Source organism: Bos javanicus, chromosome 23 (genome assembly GCF_032452875.1).
Source record: "Bos javanicus breed banteng chromosome 23, ARS-OSU_banteng_1.0, whole genome shotgun sequence".
NCBI lineage: Eukaryota > Metazoa > Chordata > Mammalia > Artiodactyla > Bovidae > Bos > Bos javanicus.
In genome coordinates, this window is record NC_083890.1 from 32039503 (window position 1) to 32056330 (window position 16828).

A 16828-nucleotide genomic window follows, 5' to 3' on the forward strand; every position below is an offset into this window, starting at 1 on the left:
AGGTTGGGTTATTTGAGCACATAGAAAACAAAAGGCTGAATTTGGGTGGAGGTGATTGTGGGTTTGCTGTTTATCCTTTTTAGAGCTATATTCATATATTTGGGCATTGACAGTTGAGAAACTAGAGCATTTGTTTTTGCTGCCTGTTTCTGAAACCTCAATTTGCTCAGTTCCAATCACAGCCAGGTTCAAAGTGAGACAGTTTTGGCTTCCCTATAAAAGGTCGTTTTACACAGAGAGCAGTCAGGGCACTTTTGTTGACAGTGACTTATATAAAAAAAGATCACCCAATCAGTATTTCTGATAAGCTTATTGGTGGCAGCACTCCAGGAAGAGCCATGCTGACTTCTACAATTTCACCACTCATAAAGTGTCTGTGACAGCAGCATGAGCGTCAGTTGTAAATTTGCTCGAAATGGCAGGTTTTCGGACCCTTCATGTCTACTAAGTCACAGTCTACATTGTACGAAGTTCACCGCAGCTGATTTATGAATGCTAGTTTCAGAAGTCTATTTGTCAGTCATGTTTAAAAAAATAAATTAAGCCTGGAGTAGGGTGAGGGATGGTATTTTTGGTCTCTTCAAGAAAAGCATACTGTGAACTCCTAGTAAACTACATTTATTTATACAAATTGAAATTTCTCTCAAGGAATTGCACGTAACACCTGAGTCTATATTGAGATTGTGAGTCTATATTGAGAAATGGGCTTCCTTTGTGGCTCAGCTGGTAAAGAATCTGCCCACATTGTGGGAGACCTGGGTTCGATCCCTGGGTTGGGAAGATCCCCTGGAGTAGAGAAGGGCTCCCCAGTCCAGTATTCTGGCCTGGAGAATTACATGGACTGTAGTCCGTGGGGTCGCAGAGTCGGACATGACCAAGCAACTTTCACAGCCAACAGCATATTGAGAAATGGAGCTGCTTTCAGCAGTTGACATTACCAGGTTTTCAGGGAGAAGGCAATGGCACCGCACTCCAGTACTCTTGCCTGGAAAATCCCATGGACGGAGGAGCCTGGTAGGCTGCAGTCCACGGGGTCTCGAAGAGTTGGACACGACTGAGCGACTTCACTTTCACTTTTCACTTTCATGCATTGGAGAAGGAAATGGCAACCCACTCCAGTGTTCTTGCCTGGAGAATCCCAGGGACAAGAGAGCCTGGTGGGCTGCCATCTATGGGGTCGCACAGAGTCGGATACGACTGAAGCGACTTAGCAGTAGCAGCAGGGATATTTCAAGGAGTATTATTCTAGATCTGTGGTGTGTGCTGTGCTTAGTTGCTCAGTCGTGTCTGATTCTGTCTTCACATTGGGTCTTTCCTGTACAGATCAGCACAATGTCCTATTTGGGCTTTTCGATGGTCTTTTAAAGACTTCTCTGTAGTCTTTTAAAAATTTATTTATCAGTTTATCTCCCATCACCCATATAATTTCATTCTCAATTATTATTTTTTTTTATTATGCAACATTTGAGAATATATGGAAGTATAGATAAAAGTTTACCCATCCTCAACATCACCAACACCAGACAAATATGTTTTATCTATACCTCTTCTACCTTGATTGTTGCCTTGATGACTGTTGAGGAAATTGTATCATTTCCTCGTAGCATTTTAATATACATCTACCATTTTAAAACCTAATTATGATGTCATGATAACTCTCAACAAACAATATCTAAGGTTGATAAATTTTTAATTCATTCCACATATATTTATTGAGTTTATAACAGTACCAGATGCTGTTCTATGCATTGGGAATATACTCAGATGAGATCCAAACAGACAAAATTCTTTGCTCTCATGGAATTTATATTTGACTCTGGAATAAACAATAAATCAGATAAACAAATATATGTAATAAATGAGTGCAATAAAGCAAGAATAAGAATTCTTATGGAGAGTTGAAATTTAGGTAAGGTAACCAGTGAAGATGGCACTAAGAAGCCAGTTATCTCAGCAAAGCGTTGAAAGGTGAAGAGGCAAGCTGGGGTAAAAGGAGAAAGAAATGCTGAAGAGCTAGGGTGGCTATGTGGAAAGGGCTGGGCACTGTAGGAGGAGATTAAAAAGCAGAGAAATGAAAGGAAGCATGATCCTGTAGGGGCTTGTATACCTCTGTAAAGAATTTAGCATTTGTTCTGAGTGAAATGGAAGAACTTGAGAGAAGTTGAACACAGGAGTTTTTGTGTCCTTTTCTCTCATTTAATCAGGTTCTGCTTTATTCTTCAGAGAAGGCAATGGGACCACACTCCAGTACTCTTGCCTGGAAAATCCCATGGACGGAGGAGCCTGGTAGGCTGCAGTCCATGGGGTCACTAAGAGTCGGACACGACTGAGCAACTTCACTTTCACTTTTCACTTTCATGCATTGGAGAAGGAAATGGCAACCCACTCCAGTGTTGTTGCCTGGAGAATCACAGAGACGGGGGAGCCTGGTGGGCTGCCGTCTATGGGGTCGAACAGAGTCAGACATGACTGAAGCGACTTAGCAGCAGCAGCAGCTTTATTCTTACTGCATGTGTGCTCAGTCCTGTTTAGCTCTTTTGTGATCCCATGGACTGTGGCTTGTCAGGCTTCTCTGTCTATGGGATTCTCCAGGCAAGAATACTGGAGTGGTTTTTAGTTGGTTCAATTGTGCTCCAGCACAAAAATCAAAGCCCAGTTTTCTTCATTTTGTGCTATTCAGACCTTGAAAATAGAGGCTGATCTGGGAGATTTATAGTTAGGGAGAAAAGAGAAAATTATTCATAAAATATAAACCTTTGGAGTTAAAGTTGATTCATACTTCAATTTACTAGTTTTATGACCACAGGCAAATTGTTTGCTCTCAGGTACCAAACTTGATTTATTGGGGTTGTGAATTCAAATGTCTTTCAGAACCAGGCAAAGAGTTTCTGTATAAGGGAAAATGGTGAGCTTTCCAGCTTTATTTCACCAGGTCCTCCAGCCAGCAGCAGATCTGGCTGAATTCAAGCTGTGCTCCGTATAGCACTCTTGATTGTTATGTCAGTTACCAAAAAGAGATGCTAACAATAATGGCTTTTGGAGCTGTCCAGCTGGTAAAAGATTCATGACTTTATAAAGTCAAAGTCTACCTGAGTTTCTGCATGGATTATTTAATTTAATCTTCACAATAACTCTGTGGGTTGGGGGGGGGGGCATGTTACCTCAAATACTATGATGAAGAAACAGAAGCATAATGAGGGGGAATACCTTCTATAGTGGTTCATTTTGTTAAATCTGTCATGGATTTTATCTTTGGGGTTAGAGAATGGAAGGCATTTTGTGTTACATGCATATTTTCCTTTTACCTCATCCATCCATTCATCAAAACCTTTTTGAATGATTACTGTGTGCTCAACAATGTTCTAGGTGCTGGAAAGAACAGTGCATAACATGGCAGAGATCTTTCTGTGTGGAGTTCACCGAGAGAAAATGAACAAAGATAAACACAGTATTTTGGTAGGTCAAGAGAATTAAGAAAACATAAAGAGTCCAAGGGGATTAGGGACTGTCATAGAGTGGGAGATGGGTAGTGGACAGTTGCCATTTTAAATAGGGTAAGTGGGGAAGACTTCACAACTGAGATGAGACATGAAAGCCAGTGGCATGAAATATGGAAAGGAGTGGGATCTTCATACTTCTGTAGAAAGATCATTCTTCACAAAGGAAACAATGATTGCAAAGGTCCCATGTTGGAAGCATTACTTGGAATGATGGCCACAGGATAGAACCAACTTTCTCTTCGTCTTTCACAAGCTGGAGTTTCTGGATAGCTCATCAATGAGTTTACACATTGCACCCCCACCCCCACCAGCCCCAAAAATCTTACTCCAGTTTTCTGAATACATTCAATTCAGATGTTGTGGAATCTGGAGTCACAAAACACACCTCGGAGGACACTCAAGGAGTACAGTTTATTATGCCAGCGAGTCCAAGGGGAATCAGTTCCCAACAAGGACCCTGATGTTTCTGAGAGGTCCAGTTTTATATCCCCCACTATGTGACTGGTTACATGTTAGCAACCTCTTTGTTGTATATGATTGAGTTTTACAAGTAGGTGCTAGGAGAACAAACAAGGTTAAAGCAGGGGAACAGTGATTATACATCAGGGGGCATGTCTCCATGGTTAAGCTAACAGGGGCATCCTGACCTCAACTACAATCTCCATTTGTCATCTGTAGGGAGGAAGTCTCCAGAAGACCTGGTTTTCACTAGCAGTGGTTTCTTCACTCTTGGGCAGGGTTCAGGCCCAGTTCATATCCAGTCTTTAAGACAGATGACAGGCTTCAAGATGGAGTCTCTCCTGCTTTCCTCACACTGGCCCCAACACAGAAAATAAACTGAGGCCAGAGCAGAAATAGATGAGTACTAACCCGAGGGAGACAACTGCCAGCTAGTTCAAGAAGTACTAGTCATTGGGGAGAGTATTAATTCTGTGACAATTTATTTAAAATGAAAAGTAAGATTAAAAAAGGGTATTTAACCAAAATGGGTCTTAGTTGCAGCACATGGGTTTTTTTTCTTTTTCTTTTTTTTTTAAGTTTCAGCATAAGAGCTTTTTATTATCAGCAGAGGTATCTAGTTTCTCAACCAGAGATGGAACCTGAGTCCCCTGCATTGGGAGCATGGAGTCTTAGCCACTAGACCACCAGGGAAGTCCCAAAAGTAAGATATTTTGAGGTTCCAAATAATCACTACCATTGTTTCACTTTTCAGAAAAAAGAGAATTCAAATGTAATATTTCTAAAAAGGCTTTATACACTGTAATAAGTACAGTTTCTAAGATTATATTGGATATTTACTAATGAGTCTCCAAATATAAATAAAACTGTTCATCTTTTGGCTCATGGCTAATAGAATTCCATACGAAAACCTTCAAAATGGTGATGATTTGATGGCAAAATGCATGATTTTTTGAAAGAAAACAAATTTATTTATGATAAAAATGATGCATGTTATCAAGTGCTGATCTAAGCTATAACTGAATCTTGGCATTGAAGCAAGAGATCATGTATCTTCTGAACCCTTCCTATTGGGAGAGACTGCAGTTCAAATGCAGAGACTTTCATTAGGGTGTGTAGGCTGTTAATTACTCTCATTTTTTAGCAGTGTTCAAGGAAGGACAGGAAACTGGTGTTGTTCAGGTTTTGCCAAATAACTATGAAATTGTCTTGGAAGAATATTTCCTCTGTCCTTTGCCAACTAAAGAATGTTGCTAGCCATCTGGTTCTACAAGGTTTGAGATCCAGCAGCAAGTAACTGAACTTCCTTTTAGAAAATAGAGATTATCATGGTGGAGGGTATATTAAGGTAAATTTTCAAACTTTGTGGATGAAGAATGTCACTTGCTGTATCAGTAAACAAAGGATGTGGCAGCCATCTAGCCTTAAGCCTCTGAAACTGCCACCCCATCCCCACAACTGTGCACACTGAGTGGATTCAGGATGAAGAAAAATAGGATACTGGCCCTAGGTAGTTAAGTTACATATCAAAGGAATGGTTTCAATCAGCCCAGACTCTTGGATCTTCTCAGACTTAGAAAAGTATGAAAAATTCACTAGCTTGAAATGTCTGTTTTCTTTAATTAACCGTAATTTTTTGATGCTTTAAGTACCCGCTTCCCTCTTCCCACCCCCAACTCCTATATATCTTGGTTCTCCCTTACCTCTTCAGAATAGTCCCTTAGAGCTTTCCAGGAGGCTGTCTCATGGGTTTCAATCCTTGGTATACCTGCTGAATAAAACATAATTCTCAACTTTTGGCTTATTTAACTGACAACCTTAAAGGCTTATTGCAAGTTTATTCTCTGCTTTTGTGAGATCCAAAAGGGTATTCTAGATCAGCAGGCAACTCTTTCTTCCAAACAGTGATTCTGGAGCCCATGTGCCTTTTTTTCCCCCCCCCTGGCCATGGGATTTTTAACTCCTTGACCAGGGATAGAACCTGTGCCCCCTGCAGTGGAATCAATGGAACCTTAATCATTGGCCCACCAGGGATGATGCCCCCACCTCTGTGTCCTTTTATATTTGTATCTCAATTATCTTAACACATTGCTTTCACATGTTAAAAATAGAATTCCAAGGACTACATGTTAGAAATGTTATTGGTTTTATTCAGTGATTCATGAATCTGGCAGCTGCCAATCTAGCAGACGGAAAGGAGCTCTGAGGAGCTATATGAAATTAAAGGTTTTTCTAGGCAGAAAGGAGCAGGAACAGGGAAATTATACTAGGAATAAAACTGGGTTGATTATTGCAAGGATGCCATTCTTTAGTGTAGCGGACCCCAACCTCCAGGATCTAGTGCCTGTTATTAATGTAATAATAATAGAAATAAAGTGCACACTAAATGTAATGTGCTTGAACTGTTTACAATAGCCAGGACATGGAAGCTACTTAGATGTCCATCGGCAGACGAATGGATAAGAAAGCTGTGCTACATATACACAATGGAAACTCAGCTATTAACAAGAATGTATTTGAATTAGTTCTAATGAGGTGGATGAAACTGGAGCCTATTATACAGAGTAAAGTAAGTCAGAAAGAAAAACACCAATACAGTATATTAACGCATATATATGGAATTTAGAAAGATGGTAATGATGACCCAACATGCGAGACAGCAAACAAGACACCAAGAATAGACTTTTGGACTTTGTGGGAGAAGGTGAGGGTGGGATGATTTGAAACATGTATATTACCATATATGAAATAGATGGCCAGTCCAGGTTTGATGCATGAGACAGTGTGCTCAGGGCCTGCGGACTAGGAGGACCCTGAGGGCTAAGATGGGGAGGGAGGTGGGAAGGGGGTTCGGTATGGGGGACACATGTATACCCATGGCTGATTCATGTCAATGTATGGCAAAAACCACTACAATATTGTAATGTAATTAGCCCCAAATTAAAATAAATAAAATAATTTTTAAAAAAAGAAAAAAATGAGCAATTCAAAAAAGTTGAGCATACAGCATTCCCCCCCCCCCCCCCCACAAAAAAAAGTAATGGGCTTGAATTATCCCCAAACCATCCTCCCACCCAGTATGGGGAAACATTCTTTCATGAAATCGATCCCTGGCGCCCAAAAGGGTGGAGACTGCTGCTTTAGGGGATGACAGGGGTCTGTTAGTCTATCTAACTGGTGATTAGGCAATTTCTGGTTGAACAGTAAAGATTCCATTTCTAGAGAAGCCAAAGTTGTACTTAAGTCTTGGTTTGGTAACATTGGGGTTAGCATTAGTTTGGCCCTTCTAAAACACTTTTGCCCTGGGAAGAGAAAGAGCATGTAAAGTCTTTCTGGGAGGCTATTATGCCCCAGACCCACAAATGTAAAAGTTTACTCTTATCCCATTGTTAGGAATTCAACCAGAGACCACATCTAACAAGGGAAGCAAGCAAATAGTTGCTAATTGCTCAGGCAAAAGAGGTTAGTGGCTGTTGTGACTCAATCTCCAGAGGTTTATAGTTTATACTAGTTAGAAATGGTCTGTCTTTCTGTATTGAAACAGCCCATTTCTTTTAAGCTGATCAAGTTATCTAGTTATGAGAATTACTAAGAGGAAATTTTCTGAAAAATTAAAATCATAAATTCATAACATAGCCAACTTTGAAGTTCAGCATTATTTTTCCCCTAGAGGTTACAACAATATCCAGTATTAAAGCCCTTTGGGAAAACGTGAGTGGCTCTGAAAAGAGCCTTTGGGTTTGACAGCTCCTAAAAACATTTACTTGGAACTGGTGTATTTGGTGACAGCCTTGGTGCCCTCAGACACGGCATGCTTGGCCAGCTCCCCAGGCAACAGAAGGCGCACGGCGGTCTGGATCTCCCTGGATGTGATGGTTGAGCGCTTGTTGTAATGCGCCAGGCGCGATGCCTCGCCTGCGATACGCTCAAAAATATCGTTGACGAAGGAGTTCATGATGCCCATGGCTTTGGACGAGATGCCAGTGTCCGGGTGTACCTGCTTCAGCACCTTGTACACGTACACGGAGTAGCTCTCCTTGCGGCTGCGCTTGCGCTTCTTCCCGTCCTTCTTCTGTGCCTTGGTCACCGCCTTCTTAGAGCCCTTCTTCGGAGCAGGAGCAGATTTAGCCGGCTCAGGCATGATACAAGAATGACAGACAAAATAAACTGACAGAGAAAACTGAATAATGCGGCTTATAGTGCCGGCCTATTTTTGTAGGGCTTCTATGCAAATAGATGCTTGATCTATCGCAATCGCTGATTGGATCAAGTCAGCCAGTAGAAATGTTGTATGCAAATAAGGCGATTTCGATCCTATTTCTTGATTGGCTGTTTAACTGGAACGAACCCTGGATATCCTCAGCCACTAGGTAAGAAAAAAAGTTTCCGTTTTCAAAACTGTAAAGGATTAATGTTTTGAACATAAATATCTACTTGTGGGGCTTGTTTCGTCCTCGATGTGGACCTAAAGAGACGAAAGCCCAATATAAATTTATGATTCTAGTTTTCGGCCAAAATTAAGTTACCGAGTTAGTAATTGTAGAAAAGAGAACATAAAATTTTGCTAAATGCTGAAATGTTTTAAGAATTAAGCCATTGGCATTTCCAGTTTGGCTTGATCAAACATTTAAGATTTACCAAGATTCAGCATCGTCGGAGAAGGCAATGGCAACCCACTCCAGTACTCTTGCCTGGAAAATCCCACGGCGGAGGAGCCTGGTAGGCTGCAGTCCATGGGGTAGCTAGGAGTCGGACAAGACTGAGCAACTTCACTTTCACTTTTCACTTTCATGCGTTGGAGAAGGAAATGGCAACCCACTCCAGTATTCTTGCCTGGAGAATCCCAGGGACGGGGAAGCCTAGTGGGCAGCCGTCTGTGGGGTCGCTCAGAGTCGGACACGACTGAACCTACTTAGCAGCAGCAGCAGCAGCAGCATCGTCACATTTCAACAGCGGTAGTATTTTCGTGTTTCCTAGGAACAGAGTGTCTGAAAGTGATGGCAATGTTTGTTGAAAGGTTGGAAATTCTGTAATACGATACTTGCATTGCAAAAATAAAACATTTATTCAAAATTAGAACCTCTGATAAATGACGAAGCTGGACTCGATCAATAACTTTCAGAAACGGAGTTTTTGAAAGGGCGCGGATCTGTGGGACTTTCTTTTTTGTCTCTTCCCAAACTTAATCTCGAACAAAGGGATTAAAACCAATTAAGGTAAATATAAAGCACATAAAATACAGGGTGAATAGATGGAGAATTTACAGAGAAAATACAGAACATCAAAAGATCAAGGTTTTCCAAAGTGAGAACTGGTAGCCAATCACAAGGCTTATCCAGTTCCTTCTTTCACCGCGCGAAATTTGAAGATTCGGACCAATCAGGATGACTTCGCCTTTATAAATAAGAGCAAGAAGAGCCGGGCTTGAGTTGCAACAGTTTGTCGGATTCGTCGTGATGGCTCGTACTAAGCAGACTGCCCGCAAGTCCACCGGCGGTAAGGCGCCGCGTAAGCAGCTGGCCACCAAGGCGGCCCGCAAGAGCGCGCCGGCCACCGGCGGTGTGAAGAAGCCGCACCGCTACCGCCCCGGCACGGTGGCCCTGAGAGAGATCCGCCGTTACCAGAAGTCCACGGAGCTGCTGATCCGCAAGCTGCCGTTCCAGCGGCTGGTGCGCGAGATCGCGCAGGACTTCAAGACCGACCTGCGCTTCCAGAGCTCGGCGGTGATGGCGCTACAGGAGGCGTGCGAGGCCTACCTGGTGGGACTCTTCGAGGACACCAACCTTTGTGCCATCCACGCCAAGCGCGTCACCATCATGCCCAAGGACATCCAGCTTGCCCGCCGCATCCGCGGGGAGAGGGCATAAATTGTCGACACCAAGTGCTAATACCAAACCCAAAGGCTCTTTTCAGAGCCACCTACAACTTCACTTGGAAGAACTGTATCACAAAGTAGATCATCTCCAAAAAACCCTCTAACAAAACAATGGAACAGCGTAACTCCGTGTTCCATGTACCAATCCTAGGAAAACAGTTGACGTGCAATCTGTTTTCCATGTAAAAATCAGGGCATTGACACCTGAAACTTCCATTGCAATCCGAAAAGTTAACAGCAAAAAAAGTGATGCGATCCCCTTAAACCCTGAAAATAGTGATCTTCCTCTAAAAGCAGCAAGTAGTGTGAAGATATTCTTACACCAGTATAATAGGATGCATTATGAGAAGTAAATGCTAAGAAAGTTATATAAGCAAACAATTCTTCAAGTACAAATCATATATGTATATATATGTGTGTGTGTGTATACAACCTGCTTTGGTTACTTCTTGGGTCTTCTAAGTGACTTTCCTGTGTAAATTACCACCCCCCCGCCCCCGCCCCTTATCTGTCATCTTAGTTTAGTTGTATTTTTCAGTCCCTGTCATGTCCGACTCTGCAATCCCATCAAATGCATCACTCCCGGCTTCCCTACCCTTCACTATCTCACAGAGTTTGCTGAAACTCATGTCCATTGAGTCAGTGATGCCACCCAACCATCTCATCCTTTTGTCCTGTCCTCAGTCTTTCCTGCATCAGGGCCTTTTCCAGTGAGTCAGTTCTTCACATCAGGTGGCTGAAGTATTGGAGCTTCAGCTTCAGTGACAGTCCTTCCAATGAATTTTCAGGACTGATTTCCTATAGGATTGACTGGTTTAATCTTGCTGTTGAAGGGACTCTTGAGTCTTCTCCGGCACCTCAGTGCAAAAGTATTGACTCTTAGGTGCTCAGCCTTCTTTATGGTCCAACTCTTACATCTGTACATGACTGCTGGAAAAACCATAGTTTTGACTGTACAGACCTTTGTTGGCAAAGTTGTGTCTCTGCTTCTGAATAAGTTGTTTAGGTTTGTCATAGTTTTTTTTCCACGGAGTAAGCATCTTATAATTTCATGGTTGCAATCAGTGTTGGCAGTGATTTTCCAGCCCAAGAAAATAAAGTCTGTCGTTGTTTCCATTGTTTCCCCATCTATTTCCCTTGAAGTGCTCGAACTGGATGCCATGATCTTAGCTTTTTGAATGTTGACTTTTAAATCTACTTCTTCACTTTCCTCTTTCACCCTCATCAAGAGGCTCTTTAGTTCCTCTTCGATTTCTGCCATTGCAGTGGTATCATCTGCATATCTGAGGTTGACTTTGCTTCCAGCAGTCTTGATTCCAGCTTGTGTTTCATTCAGCCTGGCATTTCACATGATATACTCTGCATAGAAGTTAGATAAGCAGGGTGGCAATATACAGCCTTGACATACTCCTTTCCCAGTTTTGACCCAGTCTTGGTCAGGTTGCTTCTTGTCCTGCATACAGGTTTCTCAGAAGACAGGTAAGGTGGTCTGGTATTGCCATCTCTTTAAGAATTTTCCACAGTTTGTTGTAATAGACAAAAAGGGTTTATCGAAGTCAATGAAGCAGAAGTAGGTATTTTCTTTGGGATTTTTCTTCTTTTTCTGTGATCCAATGGGTGTGGGCAGTTTGATCTCTGTTTCCTCTGCCTTTTCTAAATCCATCTTGTACATCTGGAAGTTCTTGGTTCACGTGTTTATGAAGCTTAGCTTGAATGATTTTTAGCGTTAACTTGCTAGCTTGCCAATGAGCGAAATTGCATGGTAATTTGAACATTCTTTGGCATTGCCTTTCTTTGGTATTAGAATAAAAACTGACTTTTTCCAGCCCTGTGACCACTGCTAAATTTTCCAAATTTGCTGGCATATTGAGTGCAGCACTTTAACAGCATCATCTTTTAGGATTTTAAATAGCTCAGCTGGAAATCCACCACCTTCACTAGCTTTGTTTGTAGTAATTTAATTATTAGATCAGGCCAAATAATTGAAATTTTCCTGTCCCTGAGACAGGAAGTCCAGGGATGATGTAGTATAAGATAAAAAGCACTGGTCCTTGAGCAGCCAGAAAGTGGCATGCACACACACTGATATTTTAGGACCCATGCTGAGTACTACTGGAGACCAGTTTGCTGCTAATCCATTTGTTTTTGTGCTGAACAATACATCATTTGGTAAATGTAGTCATCCTTTCTGTACTAAAAATAGAGATCTGGTATCCAAAACATTGGTTCCGTGGGATTTCCAGAATTCAGTTTCCAGCAGCACCACCAGCAGTTAGCAGATGGGAAGAGCATAAATTCACCAAATCTGGGGCCCAGACTAATAAGTATGTTTAACACTCCAGGAATTTAGAGCTTGTTGCAGCAAGTTACTGAAAACTCAGATTGTGCAGAATGTGTCTGCACTTTGCAAGAAAAACATGATGTAGTCACTAAGGCAGAGTTTGCAGTCATCATTTATTATTAATCCTCAGGGAAAGAGCCAATGAGACAACAGCTCCCAACTTTCTTCCAACAAAGGTAGAATCCTAGGATAAACCATGGAGCAATGCAAGATTTCTGGATTCTGTCAGGTTTTATAGACATTAGCAATGGGAACTCTCAGCCTTATTGCTGGGTTTACTCCTAGCCTGGGGAGATTAAACAACACTGGAGGGTCTCGAGGCCCTAAGTGAATAGTTCTGCATAGAAGCGAAAACATTAGTCCCCTGGCAGGAACCAAAGGATCCGGACACCAATAGTTTAATTAATAAACATTACAGACTGTTGTGGAGCAAATCCTCAGCTATAGAAACCAGAAGTCAGATTTCAGAAACAGCTGGAATAGCTCAGTGCAATGTTTTTGAATCTTGAAATACATTTTCAAGAGATAATGACAATGCTGTGTGATTTCTGTGTGATGACTGAAAGGCCTGTTAGCCTCCCAGTCATCATAGCAGCATTTCTGCCATTTAAAAAATATGTAATTTTCAGGTGGCATGCAGGAGATACTAAAAGCAAACCAAATGGTGTGGGGGTGGCTGGGGAAAAATAAAACTGTTCATAACATCTTCATTTACAAATTAGAAACAAGTTCGTAACTTTCAACTGGTCAATGGTTGTATTAATTCTTAGACACCCATACAATGGCATCCTACTCAGCAATAAAATGTGAAGCTATTGACATTAATACATGTAACTGTCTACATGGGTAATGCTTAGTAAAAAAGCCAATCTTAAAAAGTTATATATTTTATTATTCCCTTTATATAACATTCTCAAAGTGATGATACTGAGATGAATAACAGATTAGTGATTGCCCCAAGACAGGGAAGATGTGGGTGGATGTAACTATAAAACATTAACATTGAAGAGTTCCTTGATAATAGTAAAATAGTTTTGTGTCAATGTTGAGGTGATAGTTACATGAACTGATGCATGTTTTAAAATGGCATAAGACTACACATACAAACACACAGACAGACACAGACACACACATGGGGGCAATATGAAAATCTGTGAGAACTGAATAAGGCCTGTATGCTAGTTAACAGTACTTTGCCAGTGTCAATTACCACCTTTGATATTATGATATAGCTATATAAGATGTCACAATTAGGGGAAAATTGGCTAGAGGAACTCTAGATACTATTGTAGCAAATTTTTGTGAATTTTGTTATTTCAAAATGTATATTTTATTTGACAATGTTAAAAAAAGCTGTGAGAATTCTTTATGAGTTGCTATTGTGTATTCCTGTGGATTTCAAGGCTTGTTTAACAAATTAATGTTCTTTTTTGGATGTGTTTGTTTTGTTTTTCTTAAACAGCAATGTTTTCCTTTCTTCTGCCTGTTTTAGTGATGATATGTCCACTGAATTGAAATTTGGTTCATTTATGCTGGTGTGTGATTTTTTTAGCTATTGGTGCTGCTACCTCAAAATAAATTGTTCTGAAATTTGACATTCATAATCTCAAATTTTCTGATGGAGCACTTGGCTGAGCTAATCTATACTCTTTAGGACAGTGTGCTTGGTATATCATAAGTGTGAATTTTAAAAAAGCTATTTTGAACATTCTATTTATTTTAAGGGCATCATTTAAATCTTAGTGCTCCCATGTGTTCACCAAAAAGAATTTCTTTTTAAATAATATAAAAACCTAGGGAAGATCACATTTTTATTTCTGGCACTTGTGTAAATTTCTTTGCCCACCACTGGAGTTTATGATATCTTTGCTTGAATTCCATGCACCAACTACAGGAAAGGACAATCACCCTTCCACTCTATACAAGAACATTTTATTAGCCCCTGACAATTTACATTCTTTTCCTTTGCAATCCTTCACTGATTAAATGTATATGCTCAATTTGTATAAATTAAAGCACACTGTAGAAACTAGTATTATATTAGAAAGTTTTGAAATCTTTAAATGTGTGTTAGCTATTATAGTTTGCTTTCAGTAACAGATTCCAGGAATTTATTGTCCCCGAACTAGATGCTATTTTGTTTACAGTAACTCAGTTATTAATAGCATTTATCATATTGTACGAAGAAAGCTACTAAGATTCAGATAGATTAATAGAGTATGTGTGTGGTCAGTCTTGTCGGACTGTTTGCCCCTTTATAAACTGTAGCTCGCCAGGCTCCTCTATCTATGGGATTTCGCAGGCAAGAATACTGGAATGGGTTGTCATTTCCTTCTCCAGGGGATCTTTCCAACCGACCCAACCCTCGTCTCCCGCACTGCAGACGGATTCTTTACCTATGAGCCTCTAAATACTAGTAAATCTCCCTAGCCTGTTTCACTTTAGATTTTAGAAGGGGCGGGGACTCAGTGCAGTTTCCCGCCTTTCTGATCGTCCAGTTTTCACAAAGGTCCGCGCTATCGCTACATAAGAGGCGGCAGGGTTTTGCATTAGGCATATTCAGCATTAGTGCTCAGCATTTAGGTAATATGTCTGGACGCGGCAAGGGCGGAAAAGGCCTTGGAAAGGGGGGCGCTAAGCGTCACCGTAAGGTTTTGCGTGACAACATTCAGGGCATCACAAAGCCGGCTATCCGTCGCCTGGCCCGCCGTGGAGGAGTCAAGCGGATCTCCGGTCTTATCTACGAGGAAACCCGTGGGGTGCTGAAGGTGTTTTTGGAGAACGTGATCCGGGACGCGGTCACCTACACCGAGCACGCCAAGCGCAAGACTGTCACCGCCATGGATGTGGTGTACGCGCTCAAGCGTCAGGGCCGCACTCTCTATGGATTTGGTGGTTAAGTTTGAGCTTTGTAAGGTTCTTGTAGCAAAGTTAAAGGCCCTTTTCAGGGCCACCTACTTTTTCTATGAAAGAGCTTGCACTTGGATGCTCTGTAAGTTAGCTTGATACAATACAGTTGGTAAATTATAGTACTTTGGCCTTTCATCCCTAGCATGTTGGGTACTACCTTAATTCTTACTGTATTTCCTAGCGTGTTGGGTACTACTACCTTAATTCCTTCTGTATTTTCTAGAAATTCCTTAACTGGGGGCCAACAGTGTAGTGGCTAAATAATGGCCCTCCAACTGGTGAGTGAAGGTTCATGGGTCCTTTGAGTAGAGAAAATTTGGGGCTCTTTTCAGACACCATAGATGGCAGCTGTTATGTTATTTCTATATTAAATTACACTAATGAAAATGACAAACTAAAGGGACTTTTAGAGTAGTTAATGGTAGAAAAAAGAGGGTTAATTTAACAATGCAGTTTTCTCTGCTTAAAGTTTATCTCTGGTCATAAGGATGCTATTTTTCCTCTAGTACATTGGAGTTTGATTCTGTGAGTTTAGGACAAAAACGAGAGGTAGGAGTGCCCATTTGCACCTGTTTTTCAAGTGCTTTTAGCTCAAATAAGTCATGCCAAAATGGCAATTTTATGGTGGCAGTTTCACCTTCAAGTGCACCACACAACTCTCCCAGAGGTCATTAAAATGTTTTAGGGTTTTGAATCAATGTTGCAAAAAGCACAGGTAAAGAGATGGGGTTGCACACCATCCTCAGGATAAGACAAACAAGTGGGAGGTCCTGCTATATGAATCTTGTTCTAGCACAATGTTCATACATCTTTTGTTTTGCCTCATTAGCCTTCCTGTGTGATGATGGGCTTCTGAGGATCAGAGTTAAGTTGAACAAGAGGACTGAGTAGGTCCAAGGTACCTGGGTCTGATCACATGGGAAGTTTTGCTTGGTCTATAGTTGTCACTCACCAATGGGTTTTATCTGCATACCATGGGTAGGGGGTAAGTGATTGGCCGACAAGGTTTCTTAAATATGAGATGCCTCATAGATGCCGAGTTCTTTATGTGCCTCATGAGTGTGTGGTGCCTGTTTTGTCCTTCAATCCTATCCTCTGTGTTTAGAACACGTTTGTCTCTAGTCTCTGAGTCCAACATATACTTAGTATCCTTTGCAGAACTGAGCACTCTTTATTAACAGTGAATCCCCTGCCTCCTCTCCACTCTCTGCTCTTTCCTCAGCCTAACACTTGCTACTCCTTCTGGGCCCATCTCCCAAATGACCTTCTTCCTCACACCCTCATAGCTACTTTGCCTGCAAATGGCTCTAACAATAAAATTTCTCACCATCAGTGTCCCTGCTTGAATATATTCAGTGTTAGTTTTTTGAACACAGCGTTGGAAGAGGCAATCTGCCCTGAGAGTTCCTGCCTGTTCTTACAGGGTGTGTCAAGAATGCTACTCATCAGGGTTGAGGGACCTTAAAGAATAGGGTAGTGGTTGCCCCCCAGACAAAGAGCAGGTTTGCTTGCCACACTCACTTTAAGCCACCAGTCCCCCAAGCTGTCCCGTGGCAGTGATGCAAACCCACTGTGCATGCAGCATCCACCTGGGCCCCTCCAGGTCGCCCTTGTGGGACTTGGTGGGCAAGGTGAACCAATGCAACCTTGTTGCTGCTGTGCTGTGAATAATAAAGCCTTTTGTGTCTGATCTAGGTGTTGTGTCTACAACCAGCAGTCATGAAAAAGTTACATGTTATTTTA

At 41.5% G+C, this 16828-nt stretch overlaps 2 protein-coding genes across 2 annotated transcripts in view; one reads left to right on the top strand and one right to left on the bottom strand.

Annotated features, from left to right (window-relative positions):
* The window catches only part of LOC133237032 (uncharacterized), a 23078-nt gene extending 7949 nt beyond the window's left edge, over positions 1-15129 (top strand). Inside the window, exons 2-3 of the mRNA XM_061399375.1 lie at positions 9369-9748; positions 14752-15129. Of these exons, the coding sequence (XP_061255359.1) occupies positions 9369-9748; positions 14752-15075 (704 nt within the window). The 3' untranslated portion in view covers positions 15076-15129. The remainder of the gene's footprint in view (positions 1-9368; positions 9749-14751) is intronic.
* On the bottom strand, positions 7672-8160 carry LOC133237019 (histone H2B type 1-C/E/F/G/I). The gene has a single exon (XM_061399361.1). It carries the CDS (start codon positions 8098-8100, stop codon positions 7720-7722), a length of 381 nt encoding a protein of 126 aa, XP_061255345.1. The 5' UTR covers positions 8101-8160; the 3' UTR covers positions 7672-7719.
* Positions 15130-16828: the final 1699 nt, after the last annotated feature.

Excerpts from the sequence above, each read along its gene's own strand:
- LOC133237019 (XM_061399361.1), bottom strand. The coding sequence starts at position 8,100 with ATGCCTGAGCCGGCTAAATCTGCTCCTGCTCCGAAGAAGGGCTCTAAG.